The 19,375-nt window shown below is 44.3% G+C and overlaps 1 protein-coding gene across 1 annotated transcript in view; it reads right to left on the bottom strand.

Annotated features, from left to right (window-relative positions):
- Positions 1-6,390: 6,390 nt before the first annotated feature.
- Positions 6,391-19,375, bottom strand: part of LOC126188756 (sodium-coupled monocarboxylate transporter 1-like) — a 93,936-nt gene continuing 80,951 nt past the window's right edge. Inside the window, exons 12-13 of the mRNA XM_049930366.1 lie at positions 11,916-12,091; positions 6,391-6,652 (exon numbers count right to left, since the gene is read on the bottom strand). Coding sequence (XP_049786323.1) covers positions 6,391-6,652; positions 11,916-12,091 — 438 coding nt within the window. The remainder of the gene's footprint in view (positions 6,653-11,915; positions 12,092-19,375) is intronic.

The raw sequence follows: 19,375 nt of genomic DNA, 5'->3' as shown, positions 1-19,375 counted from the left end.
TAGAAAACTCGATTGCTTGTATGTTGTCTTACTGTCTCTTTCAAATTTAAACTTCCCAGTCGCCATCCGTAGAAGTTCTTATGCTCTCAAACAAAGATTTAATTCTTCTATGGAATGAGAAGTGAAGACTTCCACTTAGTGCAACAAATAATGTTGCGATCTACTAAGGAAGCTTTTATATGCAGTAAAAGTCAGCCTCTGCTTTCATCTCTCTGTTCTCCACCATAAAAGAATATCTTCAGTTCCTTCCACTGATTACATCTCCTTCGTGATAGAAAACCATTACATAGATCTAACCCGTAGCAAATAGGTGAAATTTCTTACTTTTCATTGTGTGCGAGAAATCAAGTAAATGGGAGAACGAGTTTTAGTTTCCTGACGTTATTAGGCCTTGGTAAATCCGTGTACTGCACACAAGACTCCAGTAGCTGGTAAGCTGCGACAATGGGCGTTCCAGCTCCAGGTGTGGCGAGGCGGTCGCTAAGCTGTCAGCTGCCCGCGGCGTACCTAGCGTTATCCATCCAAACAATACGGTCAGTCCATTAGGTCAACGGCTGACGTAATTCACTGGTAATGGGTGTGGCTGTCTGTTGCTATGTCCTTCCTTGGGAATCAATAGATGACGATCACTGGATAGTTTCTTTTGTATAACTTAAAACCTAACGCCTTGTCTTCTGTGTGACTACCTTGTAAGTATGTATTCCGCCTGAAGTTAACTTACTTATTGAGAGCACTAACAAATATTTTGAATTACAATACTCACCTCTTGCCTGACCTCTGCACCCTTATTCTCAGAGGGAATTATGTTGTAGTAAAGCTATCTGGAAGTGATTTGTGGCCATTTACAATCGTGAAAATCTAAGCTGTTACTACAAATATTTCAAGCCAACATAAATTGAGATAGAATAATGGTAACTTAAAATAATTTTCACTGGGACCACAACTGTAACTGCACGAGATGTATCCTTCAAATCCCAGTAGAGATGGAAATAAAACTGGTTATCTGTAAGGGCAGGTTATTACCTTAAATAAAACTTGAACGAGTTGAAAACTAAGCTACTTCCGATAAATGAAGGATCGTATTTCACATTGTCTCCATGACTTCAAATGCCTCTCAATCTTTCCAAAAAATCAAAAATTATCACATTATTACTGTTATAACAGCTACACAGAGTTCGTGCTTTGGATGGTTCTGAAATAAAATTAGGTCACATGCATGGACCCTTAACATTACATTTATTATAAGTTTAGCACTTACAAAAATTTATCAGCATCTCAAAAATATTGTGCACTTTGCAAATTTCTTATGTTTTGAGCTAAGGTGCTCACATGTTCTCTGCCTTCCTTGCGTGAACTACACATACATTTTATAAATCTCAGATGCATGTTACTGGACCGCCACAGGTCCTGACTCGTAAATATTCCGAAAGCTAACCGACTGACGCGGTTATGCGCCCTCTTACGGGAGGTGTGGCTAGCCCTCCTAAACGACTTGCAAGAAAGCTCCGTATAGCATTAGTGAGTAGATGGGCTGACTCGTACCTTGGACTATTTTACAAGATTTGTAAGCGAGTCTCAATGCGCTCACAAGCTAATTGATATGACATCTCTTTATCATCTGTATCATATTTACTACTCATAATATTCCTAATTCAGATTTATGTTTGAACCAGGTGAAATTATCAAATAATCGAATGACAAAAAATTTACGAACAACTGATACTTATATTTTACAAAATATTTCGTTTTATTGTTTCACCAATATTTTCGTTGCTTTTACAACAGGATTTTAGCACTCAGGGGTTGTTAAGATAATTACCAAAAAGTGCCTAACATTTATTTATCGCATCGTATTAGGATGAATCCTATGATTCTGCTGGTGAATTTCAACAAACATTGCCTGGTGCTCTAGTAGTATTTGTGCGCTATATGTAATGCACTACTATTCCTTGTTTATTGCTCTGAGACGGTTTTAAGAGTCTCCTTCAAATTGGTGTTAGCGGTACGACTCACCGGCGTTTTATCTTTTTCCTTCAAACTACACCCTGTTTGTAAGCGTAGCATATATCATTAAGAAGGTGTGAGAAGGTTAATAAGTAAACTAATATCTCATATTGGTACAGGTTTTTCATTGGAAAACTTATTGTGTTCCCCAAATTATCGCCCCATTGTAACTTAAGCGGTTTCTATACTTCTTTTTAAAGTGTAGTGTGAAGGACTTGGAGCGTTTCTGTGTTGCATAAAAAGGGTAATCAGAAAAAATCTGAAATGCTTGTAAGGGTGTTGAGAGGCAGTTGTGCTGACAAATAATTGTTAAGAAGAAATTCGGTCCGTTGGGTCGTTTCCAGTTCATTAGCATTCAAGTTATGTAATCGGGCCACTACATACAAATAGTGTCACTTGTTCTCAGAGCTTAGATAGTAGCTCACTGCTCAGGTTTTGGATCGGTTTCGATCCTTTCTACCAACACATGTCTATTTTTATCGCACTCTTCTTCAGTTTTAGGACGTCAAACCAAACACATTTGGCGACACTGTCTCTGACCCCTCGCTTGCATCGAGCGTACTCCGATTATTTCGTGCAGACCTTGGAATAATCAACTTTATCGTGCTATAGTAACTGTCTGGCACGTTAATCTATTGAAAAGAAGAGAAATTGTGGAGATAGCATATTGTTTATCAGGTAGTCTATATTTTTGCTTTATAATGCTTTATCGAGTCATTCTTGGCAAATGGATCGGCCGTATTTGCTTGAACGTAACAGTTTAAGGACACATGGGAGTTCGAGGATAAGGTTAGGAAACAGTACGAAATAAGGGATTTATATAATTATTTTTAAACGTGTTTCTTCAAATGTTATTTGTTCACATTTGTCAGGCGCAAGTACTGCGAATTAATTGTGCAGTGTCTTAGTTTTGATCAGTACCGTTACGTGATATTTTCTTGTAGAAAGCATCGTTCTTCAACACTTATTATACAATACGGCAAATTGATTTTGTGGTATTTGCGTTTGAAAGGAAGCTTTAGTATCTTCAATCGTAGGGTATAGGATAGCTGCAAAACTTGCTGTGTAGACGTCGTTCTGCAGTCGACTGGACGATACAGTTAAATATGACGAAGTCAGAGTCCTGCAGTAGACAACGTAGGATGAATTCTGAGACCACAGGTGTTGAGACATGTACTTTCTCCAGTGATGATGTCAAAAGAATTCTCTCTCAGCCAGCTTTCGTGAAAGCATTTGTAATGATTAACTCTGTTCACCAAATGCAGAAAATTGCTTTTTGCTATCTGCTTGTCATCTAACTCTGCTTGAGAGAAGGATTGCGTGAAGAACCAACTTTAGTGATTTTGCTTTTTTTTATCTCATATCAGTATCCAACGTCGCCTTCCACCCGTAACCTAATCAGAACTATGTCTGTGATGCATGGATATGTGCTTAATTGGGAGAGCATATGGAATCGAAGATGCCGTACAGCTTTCTTGGTTCTTGTTGTACAAGAACACTGAATCTCAGTCTGATTGGACCGGATTGGGTATCGGCCACAGTCACCCTAGGGGGATGCATCAGAGCATAGAGTCTGAGGAGTTTTAGAAAAGAGTTCATAACAATGAACTAAAATCTGATGATGTAAGTAACACGTGCTGTTCCCGAGTGTACTTAGAATAAACAGTTTTGGCTGGGAATCCACTTAGTCGCCTTCGTCACTCAACGCAAGTAACCCGTTCAGTAACTAAATTCATTTATCATGAGAGTTACATAGCTTAGTTCTGCTGGTATAGATTTTTAATCCTTTTCAATTTTAGTTTCAGAAGGGCGCATTGGTTCTTTCGCTATCCAGCCCTGTTGGGACTTCTTGGCTGTGGTATACAGAAATTCTTGAGCGAAGTAAATGGTCACATGCCAAGTCTGACGGCATCTGTATTCAATTCGTAGTAATTCCCTCCACCGCTCTAGTGTGTCCTTGAATTTTTAATATGTTCACAAGATCAACCGTGTCCAATCTCCCCGATGGCACAATCCATTGCTGATGGAATGATGTCCCTAGCATTGATCAAGAAATCAAACGCGGTAAGGAACTGTACTGTTAAGGTGAGTATTGCTTGTTAAATGATAGCTAAACTTCGAGCAGAGAATACCTTGTTTTAGTAAACATTTCCTGGAGCAGGACTCGTTAGCCTTTTCGCTTACGTACTCCATCCCACCGCTCCTATTTAATTACAATAGATGTCCTTGATTGTGCAATGCTATTTTAAATCATCAATGAAATTTGTTCCTAGATCAGTCGCAATACGTCAATTTTCAGATTCTGATTTAGATAGATTCAGGTTTTTAGATAGATCATAAGGTTAGATACCATTCTGCTGTCTTGCGAAATTCAGATGATATTGCACTCAGTGTAATTTCCGACACAGAAGCATTAAACGCTCTTGATAGGAAACACAATAGCTCCAACAAGTACATTTGATAAGACGAAACGTGTTTCCCACATTTATAGTAACGCTAAAGTTCAGAATTAAGAACAAATCTAAGTAATCAACTAATAAAAACATGAATCGGCATCTTTTAATGTAAAAGCTTAAGATGTAAGTAATAATCGTCTCTGATAAGTAACGTGTTCTAAAGAAAAAGATATGAAAAAAGTTTTACAGATTTCACTTTTAATTTGTCTTACAATCTTCAGTACAAAATGTTGTCTGTGACTTGTGAGCTCTTCGTACGAGAATCACAGGAACGGTTAAAGTGGATCACTGTCCTCCTTCAATCGGAAGTAAAAATATTACGTTGGGGCGTAAGTTCGTAGTGTTTCTTTTATTCATATTGGTATTCCTGTTGCCGTGGGTTTATTTATAGTGTGTCATTTTTATCATTTTTGGAGACACTGAGCGGAGCTGAGGACGATGTAAAATGGAGTGCCAAGTGAAGTAATCGGAACATTTCCGACATATAATTCTGCTTTAGTTCAGTAGGTGGGTGATAGCGGAGAAAAACTTGCGCCATGTATGGGGATAATACCATTGGACCGAGAATAGAAAGAGAATGGTTTTCTCGTTTTAAAGATGATAGTTTTCAAATTAGTGAACTTCCACGTCCAGGAAGACCTTCTGGATTTGACAAAGATCATTTAAACGCGTTACTCCAACAATCACTCACGTCAGTGTACTCGAGATCTGATAACCGATGAACTGTGATGAGTCCACCATCGTACGACATTTGCATGCAATGAGGAAGGATCAAAGATCGGGTGTATAGCTACCGCATATTCTAAGCCAAAATCAAAAACAGCGTGTGGCTATTCATGGATTTCTGCTTCCTAGCCATCAATTAGCTCGTGAATAAGCCCCATTATTTCTATCTTGCCGCATTCCTGGTGACTAAAAATGGTGTGCATGTGCTAAAGCGTACGATTGGTCCCAAACTAAGCAGCAACTCTCTGTGCAAAGGCCTGCGCGCGTCCACAGAAGATAATGCAATGCATCTGGTGGAGCAACGACGGTGTGGTGTACGACTGACTCATTGCTTCCCCGAAGTGTAATGTCTTGCAGTCGCAAACCAACAACAGCGACCAGGAAGACTGCTTGAAGCGACGCTACTCCAAGATAACGCCCGGCCATATTCTGCAGGACTGACAAAGGAAGCACCCACCTTATTCAATGATTCTGCGCCCTCAGATTTTCACCTTTCCCGCTCTCTGTCAAACAACCTTCAACGAACTTCCTTTCCGAGTGAAAGTGCGCCCGAACATGGCTCGACGAGTTCTTCGTCTCAAAACCACGAGATTTCTACAGTCGCGGAATCGCGAAGTTACCGCATCGTTGGAAAACTGCTGTAAATAGTGGAGGACAGTATACTATCTAATGCTTGAGCCTTGTCCTGCAGTTACGCAGGGTCAGCCATCGTTAATCGGATTGGCATGTTAATAGTTAAGGGGTGGCCAGATGCCCTTCCTGTTGCCACCCAGTAACCACCAGGACGGAATTAGAGTATCGAAACTGTCTGCGTCGAGTGTAGTGCATGGAATAGTGCGAAAGTGTTCAGATGTGTGCGAGCCGTGTAACTGAGGCGGAACATGGGAACCAGCTCGGTATTCACCTAGCGGGATCTGGAAAACCGCCTAAAAACCACATCCAGGCTGGCCGGCACATCGGCCCTCGCCGTTAATCCGCCAGGCGAATTCGATCCGGGGCCGGCGCGCCTACCCGAGTCCACGAAGCAGCTCGTTAGCGCTCTCAGCTACCCTGGCGGGTCCGGAGGACACTATATTATTGATGACCAAATCTCTTACTTGGATCTGTTGTGTTTATTAAACTTATGGAAAAACGCTACGAACTTACACGCCAACCAGATACACTGTCGTAGTGTTTGAGGCAGACGTTCTTTCCCTGGTACCCATTAGCTAGATCTGGTGTCGGTGTCGTGCTGTGTCCCGCGTGGCAGCAGCTCCACTGCGGCAGCGGGGTCGTCCTGGGCCGCTGTTTTGAGGTCGGTGGGCCGCACCTGCGGCGCCAGCAGCCTGGGGTCGACGTCGCCGGGCTTCAGAGGACCCGTCAGGCGGCTCACGACCCAGCCGACAGTGACCACAATCAGGGCGCCCACCACAGTGTAGTACATGTACGACAGCCGGAACAACAGAAGCACGTCGTCCGCCGATGTACTGTGGGCATCGAGATCACAAGAACCATAGCTTTCAGTCCGATACACTTAGATATATCTACACAAATCATGTTCGCTAACCGCAGATGCCAAAGTTAATGAGCCGTGCGTGGCTCGTGTTCCCGCCATCATGTATTTTACACCCTGTTTTTAACGTATTTCCGCATCATTACGTTAATTTAAATTACTAATGTCACTGAGTTGCTACTTTGCCTGACCGTGACCGGCGCTAGCAGTGCATATCCATATATCCCCTCTCGTAGTATCTTTACTGGACTGCTATTATTTCCCGGTCGTTGTCTGTGATAGGTAGTTCGGGCCTGCCAGTCACTTGGAACGTGTTTGGAGCGCAGTCCGGACCTGCCAGTCGGGGAGTTGCTATGCGGCACTATAGTTCAATTCTTATATGTTGGCAGTTCGTGCATGCCTGCCCAGACGCGGGAGATTTCTGCGTTACCAGTTGTACGCGCCAAGAGAAGCAGCGCCATAGTATAGTTCGCAAACTTACGTTTAGGGGGGAGCGCGCAGTTTATGAAGTAAAGCCACCACGGCCGCATTAACCCTTTCGCTGCTACAGAAACGTGCTCCCCGCATTCCGCGATGTGCGCGATTTTGTCATTATTGCACTGCTCGCCTGTGCAGACACATGGTGTTTTGACTGCTTTGACACACTTTATCATTCGATTTCACAAAAACTATTTGGCCCAAAAATTTGATTTTTTACACATCTTGACTGATACCTTCCCCCCCCCCCCCCCCCCCCCCCCCCGTAAATGACCTAATTTTATTTCGATGTTCAACGCAGTTATTGTGCAGGATTAGATGTAGTAAACCATTGCACGAAATTTTGAAGAGTTTCCAGAGGTAAAAGTCCATAGCGTATACTTTTCGTATGGTCGATTTTAGTTGCCACTAGAAATTTCAAAAAATTACATTCAAACGAATAAAATTCATGAAGTAAGACACTTCGATATTGTTTTTAAATAAAGAAAATATTAAGCACCGATTAAGGTTTAAACTCAGAACCTTTCGCTTAGCAGTCATACACTTTTAACCACTACGCAAACTCAGCTCGTCATTCAATATGTATTTCCCGGAGGACTTCAAAATATCACGCAAAATACCGACAAACACTGCTGGTATGATTATGAATTACTCACGTTTCGTCGAAGTACAATAGGAAATAAACAGTTACCGCTGTTCTTTATTGCGAAAAAGCGGTTAGTGAGAATGATACAAACACCTTTCCTTGCTATCGCCTGAATTAGGAGGCTTATTGCTTCTTTGGTTTAATTAATTAATAGAATATGAAGCAGTTGGTATGAAGAATGCTTCTTACAAACATTCTATAAAAGAAAGTCTGCTATCAAGACATTGCTTGTGTTCAATTACTTTATTTATGACTGAACGTTTCTAAAACTGAAGACACTCGTCCGTGCTCTGCACTGCAGTCGAGCTCTGGCAACATCGTTCTCTGTTCATTGGCTGACTTGTGACGTCAGCTTCGCAGAACGAACCTAAACTCGGCCGCCGTCATAAATGACGCGCACTTTAGTGCAGTCGGGTTGGAGCAGCAGTCAGGTCTGTGTCGATACGGTTCGCCCGACCATTGCCGCCAAGGATCACTTGAGCCAGGGCACGGTCTTGGTGGATCGTCGGTCGGTCGTCCTACCGGACGACTGGCTTTTGGCTATCCGATCGTGTGTGTGTGTGTGTGTGTGTGTGTGTGTGCGTGTGTGCGTGTGTGCGTGTGTGCGTGTGGTGCGTGTGTGCGTGTGTGCGTGTGTGCGTGTGGTGCGTGTGTGCGTGTGTGCGTGTGTGCGTGTGGTGCGTGTGTCCGTGTGTGCGTGTGTCCGTGTGTGCGTGTGTCCGTGTGTGCGTGTGTCCGTGTGTGCGTGTGTCCGTGTGTGCGTGTGTCCGTGTGTGCGTGTGTCCGTGTGTGCGTGTGTCCGTGTGTGCGTGTGTCCGTGTGTGCGTGTGTCCGTGTGTGCGTGTGTCCGTGTGTGCGTGTGTCCGTGTGTGCGTGTGTCCGTGTGTGCGTGTGTCCGTGTGTGCGTGTGTCCGTGTGTGCGTGTGTCCGTGTGTGCGTGTGTCCGTGTGTGCGTGTGTCCGTGTGTGCGTGTGTCCGTGTGTGCGTGTGTCCGTGTGTGCGTGTGTCCGTGTGTGCGTGTGTCCGTGTGTGCGTGTGTCCGTGTGTGCGTGTGTCCGTGTGTGCGTGTGTCCGTGTGTGCGTGTGTCCGTGTGTGCGTGTGTCCGTGTGTGCGTGTGTCCGTGTGTGCGTGTGTCCGTGTGTGCGTGTGTCCGTGTGTGCGTGTGTCCGTGTGTGCGTGTGTCCGTGTGTGCGTGTGTCCGTGTGTGCGTGTGTCCGTGTGTGCGTGTGTCCGTGTGTGCGTGTGTCCGTGTGTGCGTGTGTCCGTGTGTGCGTGTGTCCGTGTGTGCGTGTGTGCGTGTGTCCGTGTGTGCGTGTGTCCGTGTGTGCGTGTGTCCGTGTGTGCGTGTGTCCGTGTGTGCGTGTGTCCGTGTGTGCGTGTGTCCGTGTGTCCGTGTGTGCGTGTGTCCGTGTGTGCGTGTGTCCGTGTGTGCGTGTGTCCGTGTGTGCGTGTGTCCGTGTGTCCGTGTGTGCGTGTGTGCGTGTGTGTGGGTGGATGGGTGCGCGCGCGCGCAACGACTCCCCATTTGTCTTCCTGAGTGCTTAGTTACTGTTGGGTATGGTTCAGGTCTTTGTGCAAGTGTTTGTCAGGTTCTGTGTGTAGTTGGCGTTATTTCCACTGACTATTTTAGATGCTGTCGGCATTCTGAGAGGAGTGAGTCGGTCGGTTGCCGCGGACCAGGGAAGTTACGTCGGAGCGTGTGTGGAGCTGTCCTATTGCTACGAGCTTCGTGGTTCACCGATCCAGGACGTCAAAGTTGAGTAGTGGTTTCAACTACCCAAGCCACATCCATTCATTTTGTGTGGCCATTAAATCCTTATTCTAAAAAAAGAAAAGCATTGCGGGCTTCTGCCTTTGAAAGGTTATGGTAATTTATGTTAAAATTTTGAAAATTTTATTGTGGGCTTTCAGCCGTTATCATTGGATCTTGTTTATGTTTGTCTATTCACCCTTGCCTTGATGCTCTCAGCCTCCCTGTTTGGAGGCCTTGAGCCGTGAAATAATTGCCTTTTTGAAACTCCTAAAGGCTATGTACCGTTCGGCTTAGAGGTGTTATTAAATTACAATAAATACCAATTTGGAGTGAACCTGATCGACAACTTATTTGGCCCTTTCCACAATCCTAATCACCTGTTCTGCCCAGCGGGTTTAGCTGGCGTTTGAGTTAACAGATGTGTCCTGATTCCTAATACGAGGAGATAGCTTTACTGACTGAGTGCTCGTGTCAAGTTTATTGTCCTAAGGAAGCCGGGTTTAATTCCGTAGAAAACATGGTAAAGCTTATCTGAAAAGAACCATTTATTGAAACTTGTTGGTTGTCTAATATACCACTTGAAACTGGTTGGCTGTCTATTACACCTGCTGTTGTGTAGCAGTTGCTGCAGTGAAGCAATGTTCAAAATATTATATAATAATTTATTGGCAAAATATATAGTACAGTTGCCGAAAATTACAGCCATGGATGAGATAATTAAAAAGCAATAATACTAAGCTTGTATTTCATATCTCTTACCATAGCAAAAACAGCGATAATACACTCCTGGAAATGGAAAAAAGAACACATTGACACCGGTGTGTCAGACCCACCATACTTGCTCCGGACACTGCGAGAGGGCTGTACAAGCAATGATCACACGCACGGCACAGCGGACACACCAGGAACCGCGGTGTTGGCCGTCGAATGGCGCTAGCTGCGCAGCATTTGTGCACCGCCGCCGTCAGTGTCAGCCAGTTTGCCGTGGCATACGGAGCTCCATCGCAGTCTTTAACACTGGTAGCATGCCGCGACAGCGTGGACGTGAACCGTATGCGCAGTTGACGGACTTTGAGCGAGGGCGTATAGTGGGCATGCGGGAGGCCGGGTGGACGTACCGCCGAATTGCTCAACACGTTGGGCGTGAGGTCTCCACAGTACATCGATGTTGTCGCCAGTGGTCGGCGGAAGGTGCACGTGCCCGTCGACCTGGGACCGGGCCGCAGCGACGCGCGGATGCACGCCAAGACCGTAGGATCCTACGCAGTGCCGTAGGGGACCGCACCGCCACTTCCCAGCAAATTAGGGACACTGTTGCTCCTGGGGTATCGGCGAGGACCATTCGCAACCGTCTCCATGAAGCTGGGCTACGGTCCCGCACACCGTTAGGCCGTCTTCCGCTCACGCCCCAACATCGTGCAGCCCGCCTCCAGTGGTGTCGCGACAGGCGTGAATGGAGGGACGAATGGAGACGTGTCGTCTTCAGCGATGAGAGTCGCTTCTGCCTTGGTGCCAATGACGGTCGTATGCGTGTTTGGCACCGTGCAGGTGAGCGCCACAATCAGGACTGCATACGACCGAGGCACACAGGGCCAACACCCGGCATCGTGGTGTGGGGAGCGATCTCCTACACTGGCCGTACACCACTGGTGATCGTCGAGGGGACACTGAATAGTGCACGGTACATCCAAACCGTCATCGAACCCATCGTTCTACCATTCCTAGACCGGCAAGGGAACTTGCTGTTCCAACAGGACAATGCACGTCCGCATGTATCCCGTGCCACCCAACGTGCTCTAGAAGGTGTAAGTCAACTACCCTGGCCAGCAAGATCTCCGGATCTGTCCCCCATTGAGCATGTTTGGGACTGGATGAAGCGTCGTCTCACGCGGTCTGCACGTCCAGCACGAACGCTGGTCCAACTGAGGCGCCAGGTGGAAATGGCATGGCAAGCCGTTCCACAGGACTACATCCATCATCTCTACGATCGTCTCCATGGGAGAATAGCCGCCTGCATTGCTGCAAAAGGTGGATATACACTGTACTTGTGCCGACATTGTGCATGCTCTGTTGCCTGTGTATGTGCCTGTGGTTCTGTCAGTGTGATCATGTGATGTATCTGACCCCAGGAATGTGTCAATAAAGTTTCCCCTTCCTGGGACAATGAATTCACGGTGTTCTTACTTCAATTTCCAGGAGTGTAGTTATATTTGGAGACTCCAGCCAAAAATGATTAATAGCGTAGCATTTTGCGAGTCCTGTGGTCCTGTTCTCAGTAGAAGTTGTGCGCTTGCATATACCCCGGGGAAACATACTCAACCACATACGCTTACTAAAAGTAAGCAACTTGGATGGCTCACCTGGTCGCTGCGGCTGCTGCGGCGGTGTGCACACTGGCTGTGAGGTTACCGGGACACCCCTCCACGGACGTCGGCAGCGGCGGGTACCGTACTCTTCCGGTGGCTGTGGCGTGTTGCGCGCCGGTTATGAGGATCGCCACGGCGGTCATGCCGCAAAGGCTGCCCGCGATGGCTCCCTGCGGGCAGACACGGCCGTCACTGCTAAACGCGAATCCACGTCGACAGGTACTCTGCACTCCACTCCATGAGGATGGTACGGCTATCTCCGAGTTTGTTTTGCTTTAAATTTAACAGAGTGTTGTGTATCTCTGAGACATGTCCGACAATTGATATGAACGAGCGCGACGCCTCCATTACATGTGTGTCGGTGCGGATGCGTTAGAATACCTGCGGGAATCAGGGATTTGTCAGTAGGAGGTGTAATAGACGCAGGAAGGTGCGAAAATGGTGTGAATTTGGGTCTCTGTGGTCCAGACTATTAAGGGAATCGTTCTAAAGGAGGTTCGAGTCCAGCTCCCACACAAATTTTCAACTATCGCAACTGTAATACGACAATGCCCTGTGTGGTTGGGTGTCAAGATTTCCCACCCACTCCTTTCCCTTTCTCCCCACTTCCTCTGCTTCGAAAAATAATTGTTTTCTACCGATATAATAAGTTAAGGGGGGGAATTACTTCGTGTGTAACGAATGAATGGCAGGAGAACTAATATACAGTTATCTATGAGCTTCTCCCCAAAGCGAAGGAAATACTTTTTAACACTACAACACAAGGCCTCACATTTTACAGTCGCCTGATTCGAAGAGTTTTAAACAATTTTTTGTAATTATATCCACTTACAATTAGTGTTTATTGTTTCGGCGTAACACCAAGCGCAGTCTCGTCGGCGTGGAACGTTACAGCAGAGAGGGTCTTGAGACGACGTCAGCCAATAGTACGCTGACTAGGACGACACCACGATAGGAGCGGCATCTACATGCAGATAATAGAAACGCCGCGCCGCCTACCCGCGGGGTTGACTTGAGCACTCCATGGCTATCGACCATCGTAAGTCACCACTGTTGATACCTAATGTAGTTCGTAGTTAGTATTTGCCTGCGACCTAAACTTCCACCGTCGGAGGGTGGGACGGGACTTCAAGTCCCACCGCCACAACTTCAACGTGCACTCCAGTGATGTCTTTGGAATGACGTCAAAGTCGAATGGAACAGTTTTTACTATCCACCAAGACAGAAGACTGAGAGCCACCGGTGAAGCTTTATTTCAACCTAAAAAAAAAAAAAAAGAAAAAAGGCCGCGAGGAGTGGACTACGAGCCGTCATACAAACGCTATAGCAGTGACATATGAACTGTCTTGTTTAAATATTGTCATTTTAACTTACTATAATGAACTCCATCAATACTATTTGTTTGAGTTGTCCAGCGATCCGAGATAACAGCTTCCTAGGCACCCTATATTAGAGAGGGCAGGCTACTGCATTCATGAAAACGTAATATGACATTACAAGAACAAGTAAATGCCATGTGGCTAGGGCCTCCCGTCGGTTAGACCGTTCGCCTGGTGCAAGTCTTTCGAGTTGACGCCACTTTGGCGACTTGCCTGTCGATGGGGATGAAATGGTAAGGCCAACACAACACCCTGTCCCTGAGCGGAGAGAATCTCCGACTCAACCGGGAATCGAACCCGGTCCGTTAGGTAGGACATTCCATCGCGCTGACCACTCAGCTACCAGGGACGGACAGAAGAACAAGTAAGAATTATGCGACATGTTTGTAGCAAAGATGGTGGCAATGTCAGGAAAATTCTGTTGTGTGCATCTTCATAAACAACCGCAAGGGGAGGTGGGTTACAGAGTGGGGCATTAACTGTCATCATAGGAGAGCTGGACAGGAGTAGAAATGATTAGCGAACATATTAACACAGCAAACAGAATATTTACTTAACTTGTATTTGTCCAAGTGTATGAAGATGCGTTAAAAATAATTCAGCAAGAAACAGTACAGCTATCGCAATGTCCACACGGAACAGACTCGCTTTACTAAACACGGACGATGGTATCGTTGCAAAGAGTCCAACTACGAGTGGAATGAGTGGCTGCCACCGGCCATCATGTATTGCAGCGTCAGATGACGCTCATAGTCCAGAGCCGCTGGAGGCGTGGCTCAGTGAACGCGTACCATTGTGTCCGCCAGACATAACGTCGTGGACATGAGTGCGAGCAGTCGTAGTAATGGAAGAAACTAAGAGAGTTGTTAATTATCTGTGGTAGTATATGGACGTGAAGTGAGGGAGCGTTAATGCAAAATGGAGATTGTTCTGCAGTCTGTTTTGTAATATGTGGCAAGGCAAAATACATAAGTGAGTGACCACATGTATGGGTGCACTACATGCCTGTAAGAAGATCTGGGAGGTAAGGAAGATTACTGTACGCCGCAAAGCTATTCAGCCTGCTTTCTAACCAAGAAGAGCTTATTGCCAATAATAGGTACCATAAAAAACATTACTTCCATCCACAAGCAACTTGTCGCACAGTATGTCAAGCCAATTATTTTGTAATTGCGTATGAGGCTTGTCAGTGAGATACTTTACTTTCTCAACATTACAAACTTTTTTAGTCAATTCACAAATTTAATCAGTGATGCTAATTGACTCAAGTCATTAAACATCAGCAGGGCGCCATCCTTGCACCAAAACTTTGAAATTCAAAAGTGAAAGAAATGATTGGAAGAAGCTAAACGCAATTAATTTTAAAGTCAACTGTCATTCAAATAGTTATTGTAATCAAAAACAGTGTCAATTATAGTATTGCACTAATACTGCAGACAATCAAACCAAATGTTATCATAAATCAATTTATATTTCAATAAAGAGAGTATATTGACGCTATAGTACAGAAAGCAATTTTATGGTATTATGTCTTGCTTTACAAATACTTTCATGCCCTTACGACCTCGTAACATTGACGTTGGCAAATGGTCGTTGCTATGAATTAAATCGTTTCCGACCTTAATCTGAGAAGTAAATACTGAAGAACAGGAATTAGCTTTGGTCATGCTTGTCAAAATTTTCAACAAGCAGCATTACAGTGAGCTACGTAATTCAGCACAGTTTCCATGAAGATTTCCTATTTACTACCTATTGTAGATCTTAGTAACTGTAAATAGTATCAGTGTTTCCAAATTATTTTGTTCGATGTAGACAGGTCTTTAACATCTATGCTCGCGTGAGTGCATTTTGTTAATTCATTGTCATTCGGTCCTGATTATTACATGATTTCAACGCTACGTCAGTCATTAACCAGATTAAATTTTTGCCCGTTTTTGATCTGGCGACCGTAATTATTCTGCATTCTAAATTTATTCAACCACTTAATTATTCACAGTTTTTGCTATCTACAGTGAATCATTAATTTATTATTATTTTTGTATTTCGATCATTGTTGAACTTGAGCAAATCCATGTGCGGTAACTGTCAGGGTGTAACTACCTGTATTCATTCGTTAAACGTTGTTCCGAATTGTTCCCATGTTTCTATTGATTACGTAACATTAAGTACACGTCTCACAAAAGCTTTTACACGCCGAAGAATATAGGTGCATTGTAACTTCAAGAGTACTATGAACCATTTTACTGCATCTAAACCGAATACAACTGTGGAGAGACTGGAATACGTCACTACGCTGTTCGGCACTGAGGAATACACCGAATGCGAAAGAGCTGAAATATGCGATGAACAGTACAGAACATAGCAAAGAACAAATCACTGTAGAAGAAAGAAAATAGCCGAAATGATAGGCAACCAGTAGAACCTCAACGTAGTTCCTTTTTTTTCCGCTATATTAGTAATGTCTGAAACGAAGGATATGTTTACCCGTTTATGGTGTAGTCGTATTTATCTGCCTTTGCTGGCTTTCTGTTCGGGTGGATGAAATTCTGCAGAATGTCCCACAGATTCCACCCAGGAACTTGAGTAATAGTTTGGGTGCCACTTCATGGCGTTAGCTTCTCGGTAAAAGGCGTTAGTGTCTGCATGAAAATCATCTACGGAGTGGTTGTTAACTATGCCTCCGATGCTCAGATTTGTTGACCTGTGTGCAAGGCGTCCAGCAGTCAGTGACTGACGGGTGAAAGGCTAGGGTGGGAAGTTGGGAAACATTCAACGCTCGGGAAAGGAGAACAAACTATGTTGGACCACATACGCCTTGAGATGATCCCTATAGAAAGCAAAAATGTTCCATTTACATAGCTTAAAATAGAATGCCCTTGCAAAATTTTTCGGAGATCTGTGATAGACCACTAGGGTAAAGATTAGCAACGGGAGGTTTACATTGATCACCATAATAAAAAATGTTAACCGAATGTCGCTTTAAGGAGAAAAGTATTACTCTCGGATAATACACAATCCCCGGAGACAGTGTCACATAAATAAGATAACACATTGTCCCACATCATCTCGAAATCATACTTAGGACTAATGTTTTTTGCACGTTTTCCTTACAAATGAACTTGTCCATCTTATCGATATTATTAGGGAAGATAAAGTGATTGCCGTTACGATATTGTTAGTACGACATTATTCACAGATTCAAACAGTTAATTAACAGGAGTTAGCAAGTGTGATGAAAAAAATTAATAGTGATAACCATTGAGGGATAAGAAAGTGATTTCCCAAATGTCACTAAAGATTTCCTCAATCGGACAGCATAACATTTATTTCACAATATACTATAAAATTCTGGTCCTATACTATTCCCTTACGGATCGAAACTTTCCTTCCAGTGACTTTTATCGTTTTGACACAAAACGAGATAATTAAATATGACTTGTTAAACGTTGAATTTAGGAGTTCGTTCACTCAAAATGAGCTACTGTATTAATATTTATGATCTAAAAAGAAAGGAAGTACCGGGTGATGAAAAAGTCAGTACAAATTTGAAAGCTTAATAAACCACGGAATAATGTAGATAGAGAGGTAAAAATTGACACACATACTTGGAATGACGTGGGGTTTTATTAGAACAAAAAAGTTATCGGGCCTCTTTCTTCGAGGAAATGCGCGATTCTGGTTTTGTAACTGCTACCGTGACGGGTGAGAGGTACGCCGATGTGACAGAATCGCATCATCCCTAGCCTGGCTGATAAGCACCTGATGGAACGTAGGATGTTTATCCAGGATGGAGCTAAGCCCCACGTTGCTAGACGCGTGAAAGATCTCTTGCGTGCGTCGTGTGGTGGTGATCATGTGCTCAAGCGCCACTTTCGTCATGCTTGGCCTCCCAGGTCCCCAGACCTCAGTCCGTGCACTTGGCTTTGTGGTTACCTGAAGTTGCAAGTGTATCGTGGTCGAATGACATCTCTAGGGATGCTGAAAGACAACATCCGACGCCAATGCCTCACCATAACTCCGGACATGCTTTACAGTGCTGTTCACAACATTATTCCTCGACTACAGATATTGTTGAGAGATGATGGTGGACATATTGAGCATTTCCTGTAAAGAACATCGTCTTTGATTTGTCTTACTTTGTTATGCTAATTATTGCTATTCTGATCATATGAAGTGCCATCTGTCGGACATTTTTTGAACTTTTGTATTTTTTTGGTTCAAATAAAACCCCATGTCATTCCAAACATGTGTGTCTAATTTGTACCTCTCTACCTACATTACTCCATGATTTATTCAGTTTTCAAATTTACGCTGACTTTTTGATCACCCGGTACTTGGAATTTTGAAATCAGCACTACGTTCTAAGTTGAGTATACTGAGGAATCAAAAAAAGAAAATGGCCAGGTGCGAGCAGGATGCACGCTCAGACGATTCTGCACGAACTTAATTACGCATATAGATATTTCGTGCATCTCGGGAATCAAGAAACTGGACGATTTTTGTCTGTTGTGTCTGGGGGTAGCGTCTTTGATTCATAATCAAAACGTCTTCGGTCCCGAAAGCCGTCGCTGCTTAAATTTCGATTAATAATCAGCATTGGTAGCCGAAAACTATACACGTAAGAAGTCGACCCTGATTCTGCCAACGGCCTTGTCAAACATGGCGGAGGAGCGGACAGACGTTCAGCGAACACTCTTGTCCTATGGGTGGGAAACTGCCTCTAAAGGCGGAAGAAGCAGCTATGATCAACGGCATGAGGATGTAGAAGGCTATTGAGACCACTGCATTAAAGACACGTAACGTGTATGCACAGAAAATGTGGCCTGTAATTGAAGTGTCATGATGATCTCTGCATTGGCAAAAGATTTTAGAATTGTCCCCCATTCGGATCTTAGAGCGAGGACTGCCAAGGGGGAGGTTACCATGAGAAAAAATTGAATAATCAACGGAAAGATGTTCTATGAGTCAGGGCGTGGAATGTCAGAAGCTCGAACGTGGTAGGGAAACTAGAAAATCTGGAGAGGGAAGTGCAAAAGCTCCATCTAGATATAGTAGAGGTCAGTGAAGTGAAGTTTGAAGAAAAGGATTTCTGATCAGATAAGTATAGGGTAATATCAACAGACTGTACCGTGGCCGAACGGTTCTAGGAGCTTCAGTTTGGAACCGCACTGCTGCTACGGTCGCAAATTGAAATCCTGTCTCGTTCATGGATGTTTATGATGTCCTTAGGTTAATTAAGTTTAAGTAGTTTTACGTCTAGGGGACCGATGACCTCAGATGTTAAGTCGCACAGTACTTAGAGCCATTTGAACCATTTTAATATCTTTAGCAGCAGAAAATGGTATTACGGAAACAGGATTCGAGTAAATTGGAAGATAGGGCAGGGAGTAGTACTGTGAACAGTTCAGTGGTAGGGTTGTTCTTATCAGAATCGACAGCATACTAGCACAGATAACGATAGTTGAGGTCTACATGTCGACGTCGCAAGTTGAAGGTGGAGATAGAGGAAATGTGTGAGGTTATTGAAATGGTAACACATTATGGAGAGGGATATGGAAAACTAATAGTCATGGGGGGACTGGAATGCAGTTGCAGGGGAATGAGAAGAGGAAGAGGTTACTGGAGAATATGGACTTGGGACAAGGAGTGAGAGAGAAAGACTAATTGAGTTCTGTAATAAATTTCAGCTAGTAAGCGAATACTCTGTTAAGAAGCACAAGAGGAGCTATACTTGGAAAATGCCAAATGATACGGGAAGATTTCAGTTAGATTGCATCACGGTCAGATAGATTCCGAAATCAGATACTGGATTGTAAGGCATACAAAGGAGCAGAAAGACTCAGATCACAATATAGTAGTAATGAAGAGTAGGCTGAAGTTTGAGACATTAGTCAAGAAGAATTAATACGCAAAGAAGTGGGGTACGGAAGTACTAAGGAATGACGAGATACGGTTGAAGTTCTCTAAGGCTATAGGTACAGCAATAAGGAATAGCTCAGTAGGCAGTACAGTTGAAAAGGAATGGACATCCCTAGAAACGGCCATCACACAAGTTGGGAAGGAAAATAAAGGTAC

The sequence above is a fragment of the Schistocerca cancellata genome, chromosome 5, assembly GCF_023864275.1.
Source record: "Schistocerca cancellata isolate TAMUIC-IGC-003103 chromosome 5, iqSchCanc2.1, whole genome shotgun sequence".
Lineage (NCBI taxonomy): Eukaryota > Metazoa > Arthropoda > Insecta > Orthoptera > Acrididae > Schistocerca > Schistocerca cancellata.
Note: the sequence above shows the minus strand (reverse complement) of the source record. Positions and strands in the feature narration are given on the sequence as shown.